General features: G+C 41.3%; 1 protein-coding gene across 1 annotated transcript; it reads right to left on the minus strand.

Annotated features, from left to right (window-relative positions):
• Positions 1-232: 232 nt before the first annotated feature.
• Positions 233-13,715, minus strand: LOC124006038 (fucolectin-4-like). The gene is made up of 4 exons (XM_046315697.1): positions 13,679-13,715; positions 1,182-1,476; positions 706-860; positions 233-519 (listed from the first exon to the last, which is right to left on the minus strand). The coding sequence occupies exons 1-4, from the start codon at positions 13,713-13,715 to the stop codon at positions 233-235; spliced, it is 774 nt and encodes a 257-aa protein (XP_046171653.1).
• Between the last annotated feature and the right edge of the window lie 758 nt (positions 13,716-14,473).

A 14,473-nucleotide genomic window follows, 5' to 3' on the forward strand; every position in this document is an offset into this window, starting at 1 on the left:
GGCCACACCAGATACTGAATGTTACTTTTGATTTTGACTCCCCCCCCCTTTGTTCAGGGACACATTATTCCATTTCTGTTTGTCACGTCTGTGGAACTTGTTCAGTTTATGTCTAAGTTGTTGAATCTTGTTATGTTCATACAAATACCCTTGAATGAGTAGGTGTGTCAAGACGTTTGACATTAATCTTTAAAACTTAAAGTTAAATGGACCTCAACTCTCCTACAGTAATTCACCTAGGATTGTCGATGCCATTGTTTTCCAGGGAGTCTCCAATGCGTATCTCAGCTCCATTGAGTCTGCTGGGAACACTGTCGACTGTGTTGGTGATGATGATGGAGAACACTTTGTAGGTCTTCAGAAGGTCCACCCTCCACCAGGCGTTGATGTCCTGTAGAGTGTGGGTGCAGGACCCTCCTATCCAAATAGCGTTGCGATTCCCGTCAATAGCATTGCCTGGAATGCCAAACCCATACAAAGACGACTGGGTGGCCTTTCCATATAGAGCCACATTATCTCCTGGACAAAATAGAGCATAACGCACAATAACTATCATCTTATCAAACAATTGTTGGAACTTGTGTAAACATATTCATGCACTGTAATCGTAGAGATTAATTTTTTAGACTACCATTAAAGAGAATATAACAAAAGTTGTACTTATAACACACGGTTCATTATATATATATGAATATAAGTTCTGACCAGTTGGGGCAAGGTAGCCATAAACCTCCACTTCACAGAGTGTCAGAAGTCTTTTCTGCCCTGGTAGAACCACAGTCACATAGCGTCCTTTGAAGCCTGGGTCAAAGGCAAGGGTGAGAGAACTGCTGACTGGAACGGAGGGAATTGTTTTAACCCTGGAGAGAGAAATGGGTTTTACTGACCACTGTCAAGATACTGCATCATATGCTATCTAACTTTATTTAAACTAAATTAACAAGGCACAGGAGATGATATGCTGATATATATAACTGTGCCTGTGGTCTGGTGGTAACCTGTGAGTAGGGTTGAAACTTTTCACCAGCATTGCTTGTTTCTATCTGTCCTGCCTGCATGGGTTTTTATGTAAAGTATGTCCACTATGTATATTCTGGTCACTCTAATTGAGTTCTTCATGGACATAAACAGTAACAACACATTGTAAATATAATTTCAAAAACCACAGTATCTTGACTCACAGAGGGTTATGAATGCCATTGTCCACTAAAGAATTTCCTATTCGTATCTCAGCCCCGTTTAGCCTCTCAGGAACAGCATCCCCTCTGTTGGTGACGGTGATGGAGGTGACTATGTAGGTATCAAGCAGGTCCACTCTCCACCAGGGGTTAGTGGATTCGTCAGTGGCAGTGCAGGACCCATGATGGAAATGTGAATCGCGGTTCCCATCAATGGCATTGGAGGCATGACTGTAACCGTGCCATGGGTTCTCGATGAGGTCTGACTGTGTAGCTTTTCCACGCAAGGCAAGATTTCCTGCAGGTGAACACATCATTGAGTGAGTATAGAGGAACAATTTAATGATGCTGTCAAAACAGATTAACAGTTTTCTAATCTGTTGAAAGTCCGGGGCCTTAGCGAAAAAAAATGTTACATGGTAGATAAAATCATGACATTTAGTACAAACATGAATTCAGATGATATGAAAACATCCGAGAAGGGATGCTTGTTGCAAACTTAACGTGGATGCGCAAGACTAAATGGCTGCCGATGTAGATGATAATTAATCCATAGTCATGTATAAAATAAGTTATTAAGCAACATTTTTATAAAATAACATGACATTAAGTAATAATACATTAAATGTATTCCTTAAGTTCTGATACGTGGAGAAAATAAAATACTCTAGGTTCTGGTTCACATGTGCCGGCACAATGGCATAATGGCACAATGCAGTGCATGATAATCCAGCACCCAGCCATCAACACTTCTGAGAACAGAGGGGCTCACTTTTGCAGCCACTATTGAAACATGAAAAATGGTTTGGTAATAGAAATTTGGTACTTTTGGTACTTCTATTAAATTTGTCTCACGTTTGGAAATAAACTAAATGTATTTAACTTATTATAAAATCATTACATTTGATCTGTGTGTGCGGTGCGGTATGCTTTCCTAAAAACTTTTAAAATGAAAAGTAACCTAAAAAGTAATCTATCCCTACCTGGCAGAATCATTATTATTTGCATCAATCCAGTGGCCATGTGTTTTGCAAACTCCATCACATGCTCGTGTGTGCTACAGAAATGCTGCTAACCAAACAAAAGTGTTAAGTGTATACACACTTTAATTAAAGAGTAACAACACTCAAAATACTATTTTTTCCGTTGTATGGTTTTCGCATCGAATATCATGATACTTAACCTGGTATCGGTATCGAAGTAAACTTTTCTGTATCGTGACAACACTAGCTTCTTAGGGCTGAGATCCCGGTAATGGGATCGATATGACAACAGCCAGTGAAAGTGCAGAGCGCCAAATTCAAACAACAGAAATCTCATAATTAAAAGTTGAAGATAGGAGTCACAAAAAGCATAAAGATAGGAGTCACAAAAAGCACAAATGGAGATAAAATGGATCACTAACCTTTGATGATCTTCATCAGATGACACTCATAGGACTTCATGTTACACAATACATGTATGTTTTGTTCGATAAAGTGCATATTTATATCCAAAAGTGTTATGTTCAGTAGTTCAAAAACGTGGTGATTTTGCAGAGAGCCACATCAATTCATAGAAATACTCATAATAAACATTGATAAAAGATACAACTATTATACATGGAACTTTAGATAAACTTCTCCTTAACTTCTTGGTGACAGGGGGCAGTACTTTCACCTCCGGATTAAATGCATGCCCGAATTCAACTGCCTGCTACTCATCCCCAGAAGATAAGATATGTATACTATTAGTGTATGTGGATATAAAACACTCTGAAGTTTCTAAAACTGTTTGAATCATGTCTGTGAGTATAACAGAACCTATTTAGCAGGCCAAACCCCGAGGACAAACTATTCTGATTTTGTTTTAGGTCCCTCTCTTTTCAATAGTTTTCATTGGGAATCCAGATTTTTAAGGGACCTTCTTGCAGTTCCTACCGCTTCCACTGGATGTCACCAGTCTTTAGAAATTGGTTGAGGTTATTCCTTTGTGTAATGAAGAAGTACGGCCATCTTGAACGAGGGTCACTTGAAGTGTACTGTTAGAGGCGCGTGACCAGAAAGCTAGCTACAATTTGTTTTCTTCCTGTATTGAACACAGATCATGCCGTCTTCAATTTTATCGATTATTTACGTTTAAAAATTCCATAAAGTTCTATTACAAAAGTAGTTTGAAATTTTTTGGCAAAGTTTACAGGTAACTTTTGAGATATTTTGGAGTTACGTTGAGCAAGTTGGAACCAGTGTTTTTCTGGATCAAATGCGCCAAATAAATGGACATTTTGGATATATATCGATGGAATTAATCGAACAAAAGGACCATTTGTGATGTTTATGGGACATATTGGAGTGCCAACAAAAGAAGCTCGTCAAAGGTAAGGCATGAATTATATTTTTATTTGTGCGTTGTGTCGCGCCTGCAGGGTTGAAATATGGTTTCTCTCTTTGTTTACAGAGGTGCTATCCTCAGATAATAGCATTGATTGCTTTCACCGAAAAGCCTTTTTGAAATCTGATATGTTGGCTGGATTCACAACAATAAATATTAACTTACCATTGATGATCTTCATCAGAATGCGCTCCCAAAAATCCCAGTTCCACAATAAATGTTTGTTTTGTTCGATAATGTCCATCATTTATGTCCAAATTCCTCCTTGTTGTTAGCGTGTTCAGCCCAGTAATCCAAATTCATGACGGGCGAGCAGACGAGCAGACGAAAAGTCGAAAAGTTCCATTACAGTCCGTAGAAACATGTCAAACGATGTATAGAATCAATCTTTAGGATGTTTTTAACATAAATCATCAATAATTTTCCAACCGGAGAATTCCATTGTCTGTAGAAAAGCAATGGAAAGCAAGCTAACTTTCACGTGACCGCGCATGGTCAGCTCGTGGGACTCAGGCAGACCTCTGACTCATTCCCTTCTCATTCAGCCCCACTTCACACTAGAAGCATCAAACAAGGTTCTAAAGATGGTTGACAACTAGTGGAAGCCTTAGGAAGTGCAAGATGACCAATATCCCACTGTATCTTCAATAGCGACTGTGTTGAAAAACTACAAGCCTCAGATTTCTCACTTCCTGTTTGGATTTCTTCTCATTTTGTTCTGCCATATGAGTTCTGTTATACTCACAGACATCATTCAAACAGTTTAAGAAACTTCAGAGTGTTTTCTATCTAAAAAATACTAATAATATGCATATATTAGCAACTGGGACTGAGGACCAGGTAGTTTACTCTGGGCACCTTATTCATCCAAGTTTCTCAATACTGCCCCAAGCCATAAGAAGCTAGCAGGCAGTTTGGCAGCCTCTGGTAAAAGCGTCCACAAAGTTGTAATGGCGCCGTTTTATGGTCCGCTAACCAATTGTGCTAATGTGTGTGTTTTTTGGAGTTATTTGTAACTTATTTTGTACGTAATGTTTCTGCCACCGTCTCTTATGACCAAAAAGAGCTTCTAGATATCAGAGCTTCTAGATATCAGCGATTACTCACCCTGTACTGGAAGAAGATTTTTTCATTAACGAGTCGGACACAAAGGATTTACTCCAGACACCCGTCAAGGCCCTCATCCCAATCATTCGCTGGAGAAAGAGAGGGACATTTCTGGGACGTAGGTCTGGGTGCCTTGTAAGTATTCGACGGAGAGTGGCTAATCTGTCTTTACCATTGGTACCATTAGCCAACGTACAATCATTGGATAATAGAATAGACAAACTATGTGTATGTATATCCTACCCACTGGACATTAAAAACTGTAATATCTTATGTTTCACGGAGTCGTGGATGAACGACGACATGAATAACATATAGCTGGTGGGTTTTACACTTTTTAACCAGGATATTACATCTTGTAAGACAAAGGGTGGTAGTCTATGTATATTTGTAGACAACAGCTGGTGCATGAAATCTAAGGAAGTCTCGAGGTTTTTCTTGTCTGTGGTAGAGTATTTCATGACACTAAGACCGCAATCAATGAGCTGTATATGGCCATAAGCAAACAAGAGGCGGCGCTCCTAGTGGCCAGGGACTTTAATGCAGGGAAACTTAAATCTGTTTTACCTAAAAAGTTCTCTAGACCACCTTTACTCCACACACAGAGACGTGTACAAAGCTCTCCCCCGCCCTCCATTTGAAGCAGATGAAGGAGATGCTAAGCTACAGGACTGTTTTGCTAACACAGACTGGAATAAGTTCCAAGATTCTTTCGATGGCTTTGAAGAGTACACCACATCAGTCACTGGCTTCATCAATTAGTGCATAGATGATGTCATCCCAACAGTGACTGTATGTAAATACCCCAGCCGGAAGTCATGGATTATAGGAACTTATTCCACCACTGAGCTAAAGGGTAGAGTTGCCGCTTTCAAGGAGCGGGACTCCAACCCGGGAGTTTTTAAGAAATCCCACTATGCTCTCTGACTAACCATCAAACAGGCAAAGCATCAATACAGGACTAAGATTGAATCATACTACACCGGCTGCGATGCTTGTCAGATGTGGCAGGGCTTGCAAACTTATACAGACTACAAAGGGAAGCATAGCCGCAAGCAGCCCAGTGACACGAGCCTACCAGACAAGCTAAATCACATGCTTGAGAGCATCAGCTGTTCCGGACGACTGTGTGATCACGCTCTCCGTAGCCGATGTGAGTAAGACCTTTAAACACAGGTCAACATTCACAAGGCCGCAGGGCCAGACGGATTACCAGGATGTGCACTCCGAGCATTCACTGACCACCTTGCAAGTGTCTTCCCTGACATTTTCAACCTGTCCCTGACTGAGTCTGTAATAACAACATGTTTCTAGGAGACCCCCAAAGTCCCTGTGCTTAAGAACACTAAATGTCTGTAGCCATGAAGTGCTTTGAAAGGCTGGCCCTGGCTCACATCAACACCATTATACCAGAACCCCTAGACCCACTCCAATTTGCATACCGCCCCAACAGATCCGCAGATGATGCAATCTCTATTGCACTCCACACTACCCTTTCCCACGTGGACAAAAGGAACACCTACGTGAGAATGCTATTCATTGACTAGAGCTCAGCGTTCAACACCATAGTGCCCTCAAAGCTCATCACTAAGCTAAGGGCCCTGTGACTAAACACCTCCCTCTGCAACTGGATCCTGAACTTCCTGACGGGCCGCCCCCAGGTGGTAAGAGTAGGTGACAACACATCCGCCACCTCAACACAGGGGCCCCTCAGGGGTGTGTGCCTCCTGTACTCCCTGTTCACTCATGACTGCATGGCCAGGCATGACTCCAACACCATCATTAAGTTTCCCGATGACACAACAGTGGTAGGCCTGATCACCGACAATGATGAGACAGCCTATAGGGAAGAGGTCAGAGACCTGGCTGTGTGGTGCCAGTGTAGGAGAGTTAAAATGGTTATTACATCAAACTAGTGCACAATGCAGAACAGAACCTCCCGGTTAAGGGTCAATGGCCCAAGCCCGCAAAAAGGAATATTCCAAGTTCAGATAGAAGGGAGGAGTCAGATCGCTATGATCGCCAGGAACTTAACCTTTTGTTTCTAGTTTCAATTGTTGCGCTACTAGTACTGCCTGTTAATGTTAAGTAGGCAGCTACAGTAGCTGGATGATATTAACATCTTCGGTTTTTATTAAATGAAATGTATTTTTATTTAATCTGGGTGCTTACGTCTTACGTCACCTACTAACACCCTGGTACTAACCGTAGCTCCCGTTCTCCTCAGTCCAACTGAGATACAGAAGGACCAGAAGTCCGTAATGTTAAATAAATAAAGCATCCCAAGGTTAATGCTATAGGTATTGTTATAAGGGAGTGTGAGACTATTAAAACAAGTCAGAGTTTTATCATTGCTATTGATATAGTTTTATAGAGTGCTAAAAAGTATTGCTGTTGCTAGCTTTCTGTGATGCAGATGGTTAGCTGAGCTGCTGATTTTGCTGGCTTTGCATTATGGGAGTTTTTTCACTTCGGACTGAATGGCATAAATGTGATTTCACATTGTAGCTTGTTTGTATTACAGTGTTTTTTTTACATGAGTTGTTGTATTTTAATATAGTCAACACTGAAAGCACCTAGCAATCCATTAGAGATGTGAGACAGGGTTTCATCTTTCTTCATGCTCCTCTATAGAAAAACTTGTCAGATGGTGCATTGGAGATTGATGTATTCCTGTCCTGTCTTCTCATGATATAATTACAGGTATGGTTCTACTGTCTAAGAATTACTATTATACATTCTTTGTACTTATTTTATTCTATACATTGTGACTTTATGTATGAATGTGATTGTGGGAGTCTGAGAAAGCACAGAGAGAAAGAACAATTTGTCAGATGGTGCATTGGAGATTGATGTATTCCTGTCCTGTCTTTTCATAATATTATCTACATAAAAGCCCCTAAAGACAGCCGTGGTGTCGCTCTTCATTTCTTGGTTCTTCTGTGGTACATATAAAGACCGCTACAGACTGGTGCAATGACCCGGATCAACAGATCAACTGCAACGGATCGCCGGGGGACCCCTACACAGAACTGGGTCGACTTAACACGTCTAGAACATTTGAGGGCAAGGTTAACTTTGTACAATATGTTGTGTACACCACAGTTGTTGAGATTACAGAACAGGAGAGAAGATGTATCAGTTGTTGGTGATAACAATGTACATGTTACTCCGGTTAGTGTTACTGTGAGAGGTCCACAAGTTATTACCACTGGGGTGGGGCGGGGGGCTCAGTTGGCCAATATGGTGGAACATAGTGCTAGAGCCAGTCCTGTTAGATACTCAGCAGTCGATACTAGAAGGCCAAGCCACCAAGCAGTAGCCAACCATAGCATGATAACAGTAGCCAACCAGGCAATGATAACAGTGAAAAGTCCCAGATGCCCATAGGGGGTGAAAATGAAAACCGAACCCAATTGCAAGCCCTGGCAGAGTTAGTCAAACAACTGTGCTGTGAATTAGGAAATCAAGTTGCCGCTAGTGTAGCAGGGGCTGATCCAAGCACTTCCCAAACCATAGTACAAATACCTGATTGGTCAAAGGTCAACCTAATTCTGAAGTCAGACATCAGAGGACAGACCGGTGCACAGTGACTGAATGACAAGAAATGAAGCATGCTGACTTGAAACAGAAGGGATGCAGTATATCAGTACAGGGGCAAGAGATACAGGACAGACTGATGGGGCAGGCTGAAGACATAGTCAGAATTGGGCTCTGTGGAAACCCCCTCATTAGCATAAGCAGAGACCCTGAATCCATATTCAATATCCTGAGGCAGCACTTTGGAGAGGCAATCTCATCCACAATTCCATTAGGATACTTCTTGGATTGTTGGGTCAGACTGAACAAAGCAATTGCCAATGAGTGCTTTCAAAGACAGGGAAAAAGAGTGGATGATCCAGGTCATGAGGTGACCATGATGTTTGTTAAACACTGCCCTGACCCAGCATTATATGCCGCTCTTAGATGCAAGCCTTTTGAAAAGGAGAAAAAGGAAAACCTCATGGCGGTGCCCTAAAACGTCTGTAACCTCAAGACTGGACTTGTGAATGTAAGGAAGCACTGGAGAAGCTAAAAGTTGCACTCTACCAAACAGCCATGATGGATCACCCAGACTTTAGCAGACCATTTCTTCTATTAATAGATGCATCAATGGATGGCTTAAGTGTAGGACTTAGCCAGACACTTGAGGGTGAGAGTAGGCCCAGACCAGTAGCCTTTGCAAACAAAACTCTGTTGAGGTCCCAGTCCCGTTACTCAGCACACAGATAAGAAGTTCTTCGCTCTTAAGTGGGATGTGATAAGTTTACCCATTGGCTGAAGGGAAATAGATCCACAGTCCTAACAGGTAACAACCCCCTGACATATATAATGCTGAAACCAAAGCTAGGTGCCCGTGAGCAACGGTGGGTCTCTAAACTGATCTGTTTCACCTGTTCGCACGCTTTAGGGACAATACAGTGTCACCAACACAGCCCATTACCACAGACTGTGGGCTCTTCTTCTCCGTGTGAGTAAAACATTTAAACGTGTTAACCCCAAGCAAGGCTTCCGGCCCAGACAGCATCCCTAGCAGCGTCCTCAGGGCATGCACAGACCAGCTGGCTGGTGTGTTTACGGACATATTTAATCAATCCCTATCCCAGTCTGCTGTCCCCACATGCTTCAAGATGGCCACAATTGTTCCTCTTCCCAAGAAAGCTAAGGTAACTGAAATAAATTACTATCGCCCCGTAGGTATTCCTCTTGTCCAGATGGGATAGGGCAGTGTGCAGTGCAATGGCGATTGCATCATCTGTGGATATTTTGGGGCGGTAAGCAAATTTAAGTGGGTCTAGGGTGTCAGGTAAGGAAGAGGTGATATGATCCTTAACTAGCCCCTCAGAGCACTTCAGGATGACAGAAGTGAGCGCTACGGGGTAATCGTCATTTAGTTCAGTTACCTTTGCTTTCTTGGGTACAGGAACAATGGTGGACATCTTGAAGCAAGTAGGGACAGCAGACTGGGATAGTGAGAGATTGAATATGTCCGTAAACACTCCACCCAGCTGGTCTACGCATGCTCTGAGGATGCGGCTAGGGATGCCGGCAGCCTTGCGAGCGTTTACACGCTTAAATGTATTGGCTGGTTATCCCTTTGTAGTTCATGATTGTCTGTAGACACCGCCACATATGTCTTGTGTCTGAGCTGTTGAATCGCGACTCCACTTTGTCGCTGTACAGAGGAAATAACTTCACTGTTTGTATTCAACCATATTCGAAAGTCACCTTGCCGTGGTTAAATGCGGTGACTTGCGCTTTCAGTGTAGCGTGAATGCTGCCATCTATCCACGGTTTCTGGTTTTGGTAGGTTTTAACAGTCACAGTGGGAACAGCATCCCCTATACACTTCCCGAGGAATTCAGTGAAGCATGGATTCTGATTGGTTAGACCAGCATTGAATAGACCTTAGCACAGGTATTTCCTGCTTGAGTTTCTGCCTATAGGAAGGGAGGAGCAAAATGGGGTCGTTATCTGATTTGCAGAGGCGGGGGAGGGCCTTGTAGGCATCCCGGAAGAGAGAATAGCAGTGCTCGTGTTTTTTTCCCAGCGCAGGTACTACAGTTAATTTGTTGATAGAACTTCGGTCAGGATATGTGGTTTCCAGTTTGCATCAAGTCCAGTGTAATTCCTTGAGGTCCGTCATGGTATCGGCTTGAGGGGGAATATACACGGCTGTGACTATAACCAAAGATAATTCTCTTGGGAGGTAATACTGTCGGCATTTGATTGTGAGGTGTTCTAGGACGGGTGAACAAAAGGTCTTGAGTTTCTGAATGTTATCGCAATCACACCATGAGTGGTTAATCATGAAACATACACCACCACCCTTCTTCCCGGAGAGTTCTTTATTCCTGTCTGCGCAATGTACTGAGAACCCAACTGTCTGTATGAACGGGGAGTGTATATCTGGAGAGAGCCATGATTCCGTGAAACAGAGTATGTTACAGTCCTTTATGTCTTTCTGGAAGGAGATCCTCGCCCTGAGCTCGTCTACTTTTTTGTCCAGAGTCTGAACTTTAGCAAGTAATATACTCTGAAGCGGTGGATGGTTTGCTCGCCTCCTGAGTTGGACTAGAAGTCCACTCAGAATACCTCTTCTCAGCCGGCGTCATCTTGGAGCAGCCTCTGGGATAAGTTAAATTGCCCTGGGTGGTGCGAACAACGCAACCAATTCAGGAAAGTCGTAATCCTGGTCGTAATGCTGGTGAGTTACCGCCACTCTGATATCCAAAAGTTATTTCCGGCTGTATGTAATAACGCGAAAACGTTATGGACTAATAATGTTAGAAATACCACACACAAAAACTAAATACTGCAAAGCTGCTTAGGAGCTGGAAGCAGAGCTGCCAGGTCTGCCGGCGCCATCTTTCAGCCATCACTTTTTAACGCCAAGGCCCCGGATATGATCCTAGAACATAAATCTGCAAGTTGTGTCATAAATACATTGAGATATAATATTTCCTCACATTTCATAGTAAGAGACCTTGCCCCGTTAATTTAAAGGGCATTATATCTCAACCTGGTCTCAGAGCATTTGGTATTATTCTGTATGTAAATGCTTAACACACCATTTAGCATGATATGTTATGTTTCGTATGTTATGTACTAATTTGTAGATGTTCATCACCCAATTCATATGATATGTTAAGAATTACGTATTTGCAAACTTATGATATCTTACGAATTCGCTAAATGTATGATATGATATGAATTTGAAAAAGTATGATAAGTTACAAATGCAAGCTGGGTGACAAACATTAGCAAGCTTGCTAAAGTCAGCTAGGCCAGGTGTTAGGGTTAATGTTAGGGTTATTAAGGAGTTAGGTTCAAGGGTTCGGGTTTGGGGAAGGGTTGGTCGAGAAAGGTTGAGGTTAGGTTAGCTAATTTGCTAAGTAGTTTTGTTGGGGCTTGTTTCCTTGTTCCTTGTCAATCATTGGCTCATTGGTGAAATTAGCATTGTGACAATATCTTTAATTAAACCATTCAAAAAGCTTTATTAATGCAGTTGCAGACAGAAGTTGACCCCAGGAACATAGCACACATTTTTCAGAGTAAGTCTGCAAAATATTAAAGGTCCCAAGTTATTTTATTAAACCCGAAGTCCAACCCTAGTGATGTCACTGCCTACATCATTATCTTCTTCTCCTGATACCAAAACCATGCCTACTCAACACTAAAACGCTTGTTTATATAGCTATCTAAAAGCTTAGCAGTAAATGTCCAAGTTGATTTAGAGTGGAATGTCTAACTAATCTCTTATCTCTTACACTCCCCTGCAGAGTTATGTCTTCACAGTCACACATTTCTCAGACAGTTTCTTCATAAGAGCCTAGAAAAGTACTGTGGAACAATATTAAACCTCACAATGTCTATATATATTGTTAATTTGTAGTCTAGGACCCTATAAATTTAAGGAGGGAGGGGTCTTATAGCCATTTAGCTAAAGTTGTCCATGATAGGATTTGAACTCCCGATTTTAGGGATGCTAGAGGTTTGCGTTATACGTCCGCCCATCTCTCTATCCAACTAACCACCCTACTATAGTTTTCGCCTTAAGTAACCATCTGTCTTATGTAACCACATCAAACGTAACATATAATTTCAAATCGAGAGTCTTGGTTTACGTACAGAATGATACGAAATGCTCTGAGACCAGGTTGAATATCTATCAGTTAATAACAGGAGGAAAGGAATTAAAGATGTGATTACTTGGGACGGTCGCGCCAATAGAGCCTGCCAGTCCCAGGAGATTCAACAAGAGGAACATCATGGCTGATCTCACCATCCTGGAGGAAAAGCCCAGAGCAAGTCAACAATGGGTCTAATAGGAACCAGTCCACAGAAACATTCAATTCAATCACAATTTATCATTTTTATAAACTCAGCTTACTTGAACAAAGACATTTTAAATATTGTTTTTACTCACCTCTTAAGAAGAATAAACAACAAGAGAATTTTGGGTAGTGTAATTTTTAAATGTTTTGTACTATTCATTTGAACTCATTTTAACATTCTGTCATAAAGAGCACATGTTGAAGTTCATTTAAAACATTTTTAACATTTCTAGTCATCTATGTGTAACATGGTTGAAGTGACCCGCTTCATTCTTGACCCGCTCAGGAAAATATTATTAAAAACTAATCACCATATGAAAATGAGACTTCAGTTCCCGTAGCATGGTTGTTCTTGAAAATTAGGGAAAAATGTAAATGTATCACTAATCTGGTGAAATTAGTAATAATCTTCGGAAATGACATTGTCAAAGCAACAAAATAACAAGGGCTTTACTATTATGGTGTAGACTTCGGGACATTTTTGGGTTAAAATCTTCCTCAGAAAAGGGACATGTCCAAAGGCAGATCTTTGGCTATTTAGAAATACTTTATTCATGAAAAAAATCTGATGTATTTGATTTTTTTAAAGGGCACTTATTTTTATATAACAGGCATGCATTTCTGTATAAGTTCTACTTCATAAAGAACGTAATTCAAGAGTATGATATTAGCAGAAAGGACCATGAGAGGTGCTGCATTACTCTTAGCACTATTCTCTCCTTTCGTGAACTTGCTACTTTTTAAAATAGAATACAAGTCTTTCTCCTTGTAAACACATCAGCATGCATTTTAGTAAAGGATTGAATTATGGGAACATCACGCACATCTGAATTCAACCCACTGCTGAATTAACACATTATTATTATGCCATAACTGTTATGAAAATCAACATTTAACGTGTGGTTGTGTAAGAGAGAAAATATAACATAATAGAAGACAATTCCAAACAGTATTAGATGTTAATATCCTCTTACCTTCACACTCAACAAAATAAGGTCACTGTTGATGTTGATGTAGGTAAAAGCTCTGTAGACAGCTGAATCTGACTGATTCATTTATACACCAGTCACAAAGTCAAATACGCCCCCACCCCTCGTCTCCAAGGACATCCTCCTAACAATTTACCATACCATGATAGCTAGTCACCTGCGCTACTGTTCCATAGTTTGACTTCCAGCCCCATGTCGGTGCGATAAGACAGATCTCAACCATCTCCAGTTAATCATCAACAGGGCTGCTTGTATCATGACCGGGCATTCGTGGAGGGAACAGAAGAGATACTTCTGTAAAATTCTGGGAATCTAACCACTGACGGACAGGATCCTTTTCAACATCCTAGTGACGTTTCTTTAGGACTATTATAGACATCCTGACAACTGATACACTGAATGTCCTGAGAACGTCCTAAAAACATTCTTATCTGGTCCTCAATGACATCCCAGGACCATCCTGGGAACTAGACAAAACACTCATGGAGAATGTTCTCGTGACCAAGACACATTCGTCCCGATGACAGGAACAATAATGTGTTGACTTTTGTCTTGTAGACGGCTACAAGAATGGCTCTGGCTGCACAAGGACAACATGTGGGAGACCTGCTAGCAGGTATTGGAGGACTTCATGCTCAAGGGGACTTTGGTTTTTGCTATGAGTAAATATGGGTGTTTATTTATTTTTGTGTGAAACATTTGCTTAGGTGGATCCTTTGTAACCTGCCTGCTGGCTTGCGCTGCTTAATGGGCTTTGTTTCTTTGGTTTGGATTGTATGTTTGTCTGATGATTTGAAGCAACATGGTTTTTAAATTAAAAATAAAGAGAACATTTTATTCGGAGATGAGGCATTCTCACTGAATTGTGAAAACAAATTGAGAATGTATTGAAACTTGATTACTGAAACGATGACAACTGAAAACCACGCCGTATGAAAATAAAAATATACCT

Source organism: Oncorhynchus gorbuscha, linkage group LG19, assembly GCF_021184085.1.
Source record: "Oncorhynchus gorbuscha isolate QuinsamMale2020 ecotype Even-year linkage group LG19, OgorEven_v1.0, whole genome shotgun sequence".
Taxonomy (NCBI): domain Eukaryota; kingdom Metazoa; phylum Chordata; class Actinopteri; order Salmoniformes; family Salmonidae; genus Oncorhynchus; species Oncorhynchus gorbuscha.

Excerpts from the sequence above, each read along its gene's own strand:
- LOC124006038 (XM_046315697.1), bottom strand. The coding sequence starts at position 13,715 with ATGGGGCTGGAAGTCAAACTATGGAACAGTAGCGCAG. Across the intron at positions 861-1,181 it reads AATGGCATTCATAACCCTCT|GGTTAAAACAATTCCCTCCG; the intron begins GTGAGTCAAGAT and ends TTCTCTCTCCAG. Across the intron at positions 520-705 it reads TGGCTACCTTGCCCCAACTG|GAGATAATGTGGCTCTATAT; the intron begins GTCAGAACTTAT and ends TATTTTGTCCAG.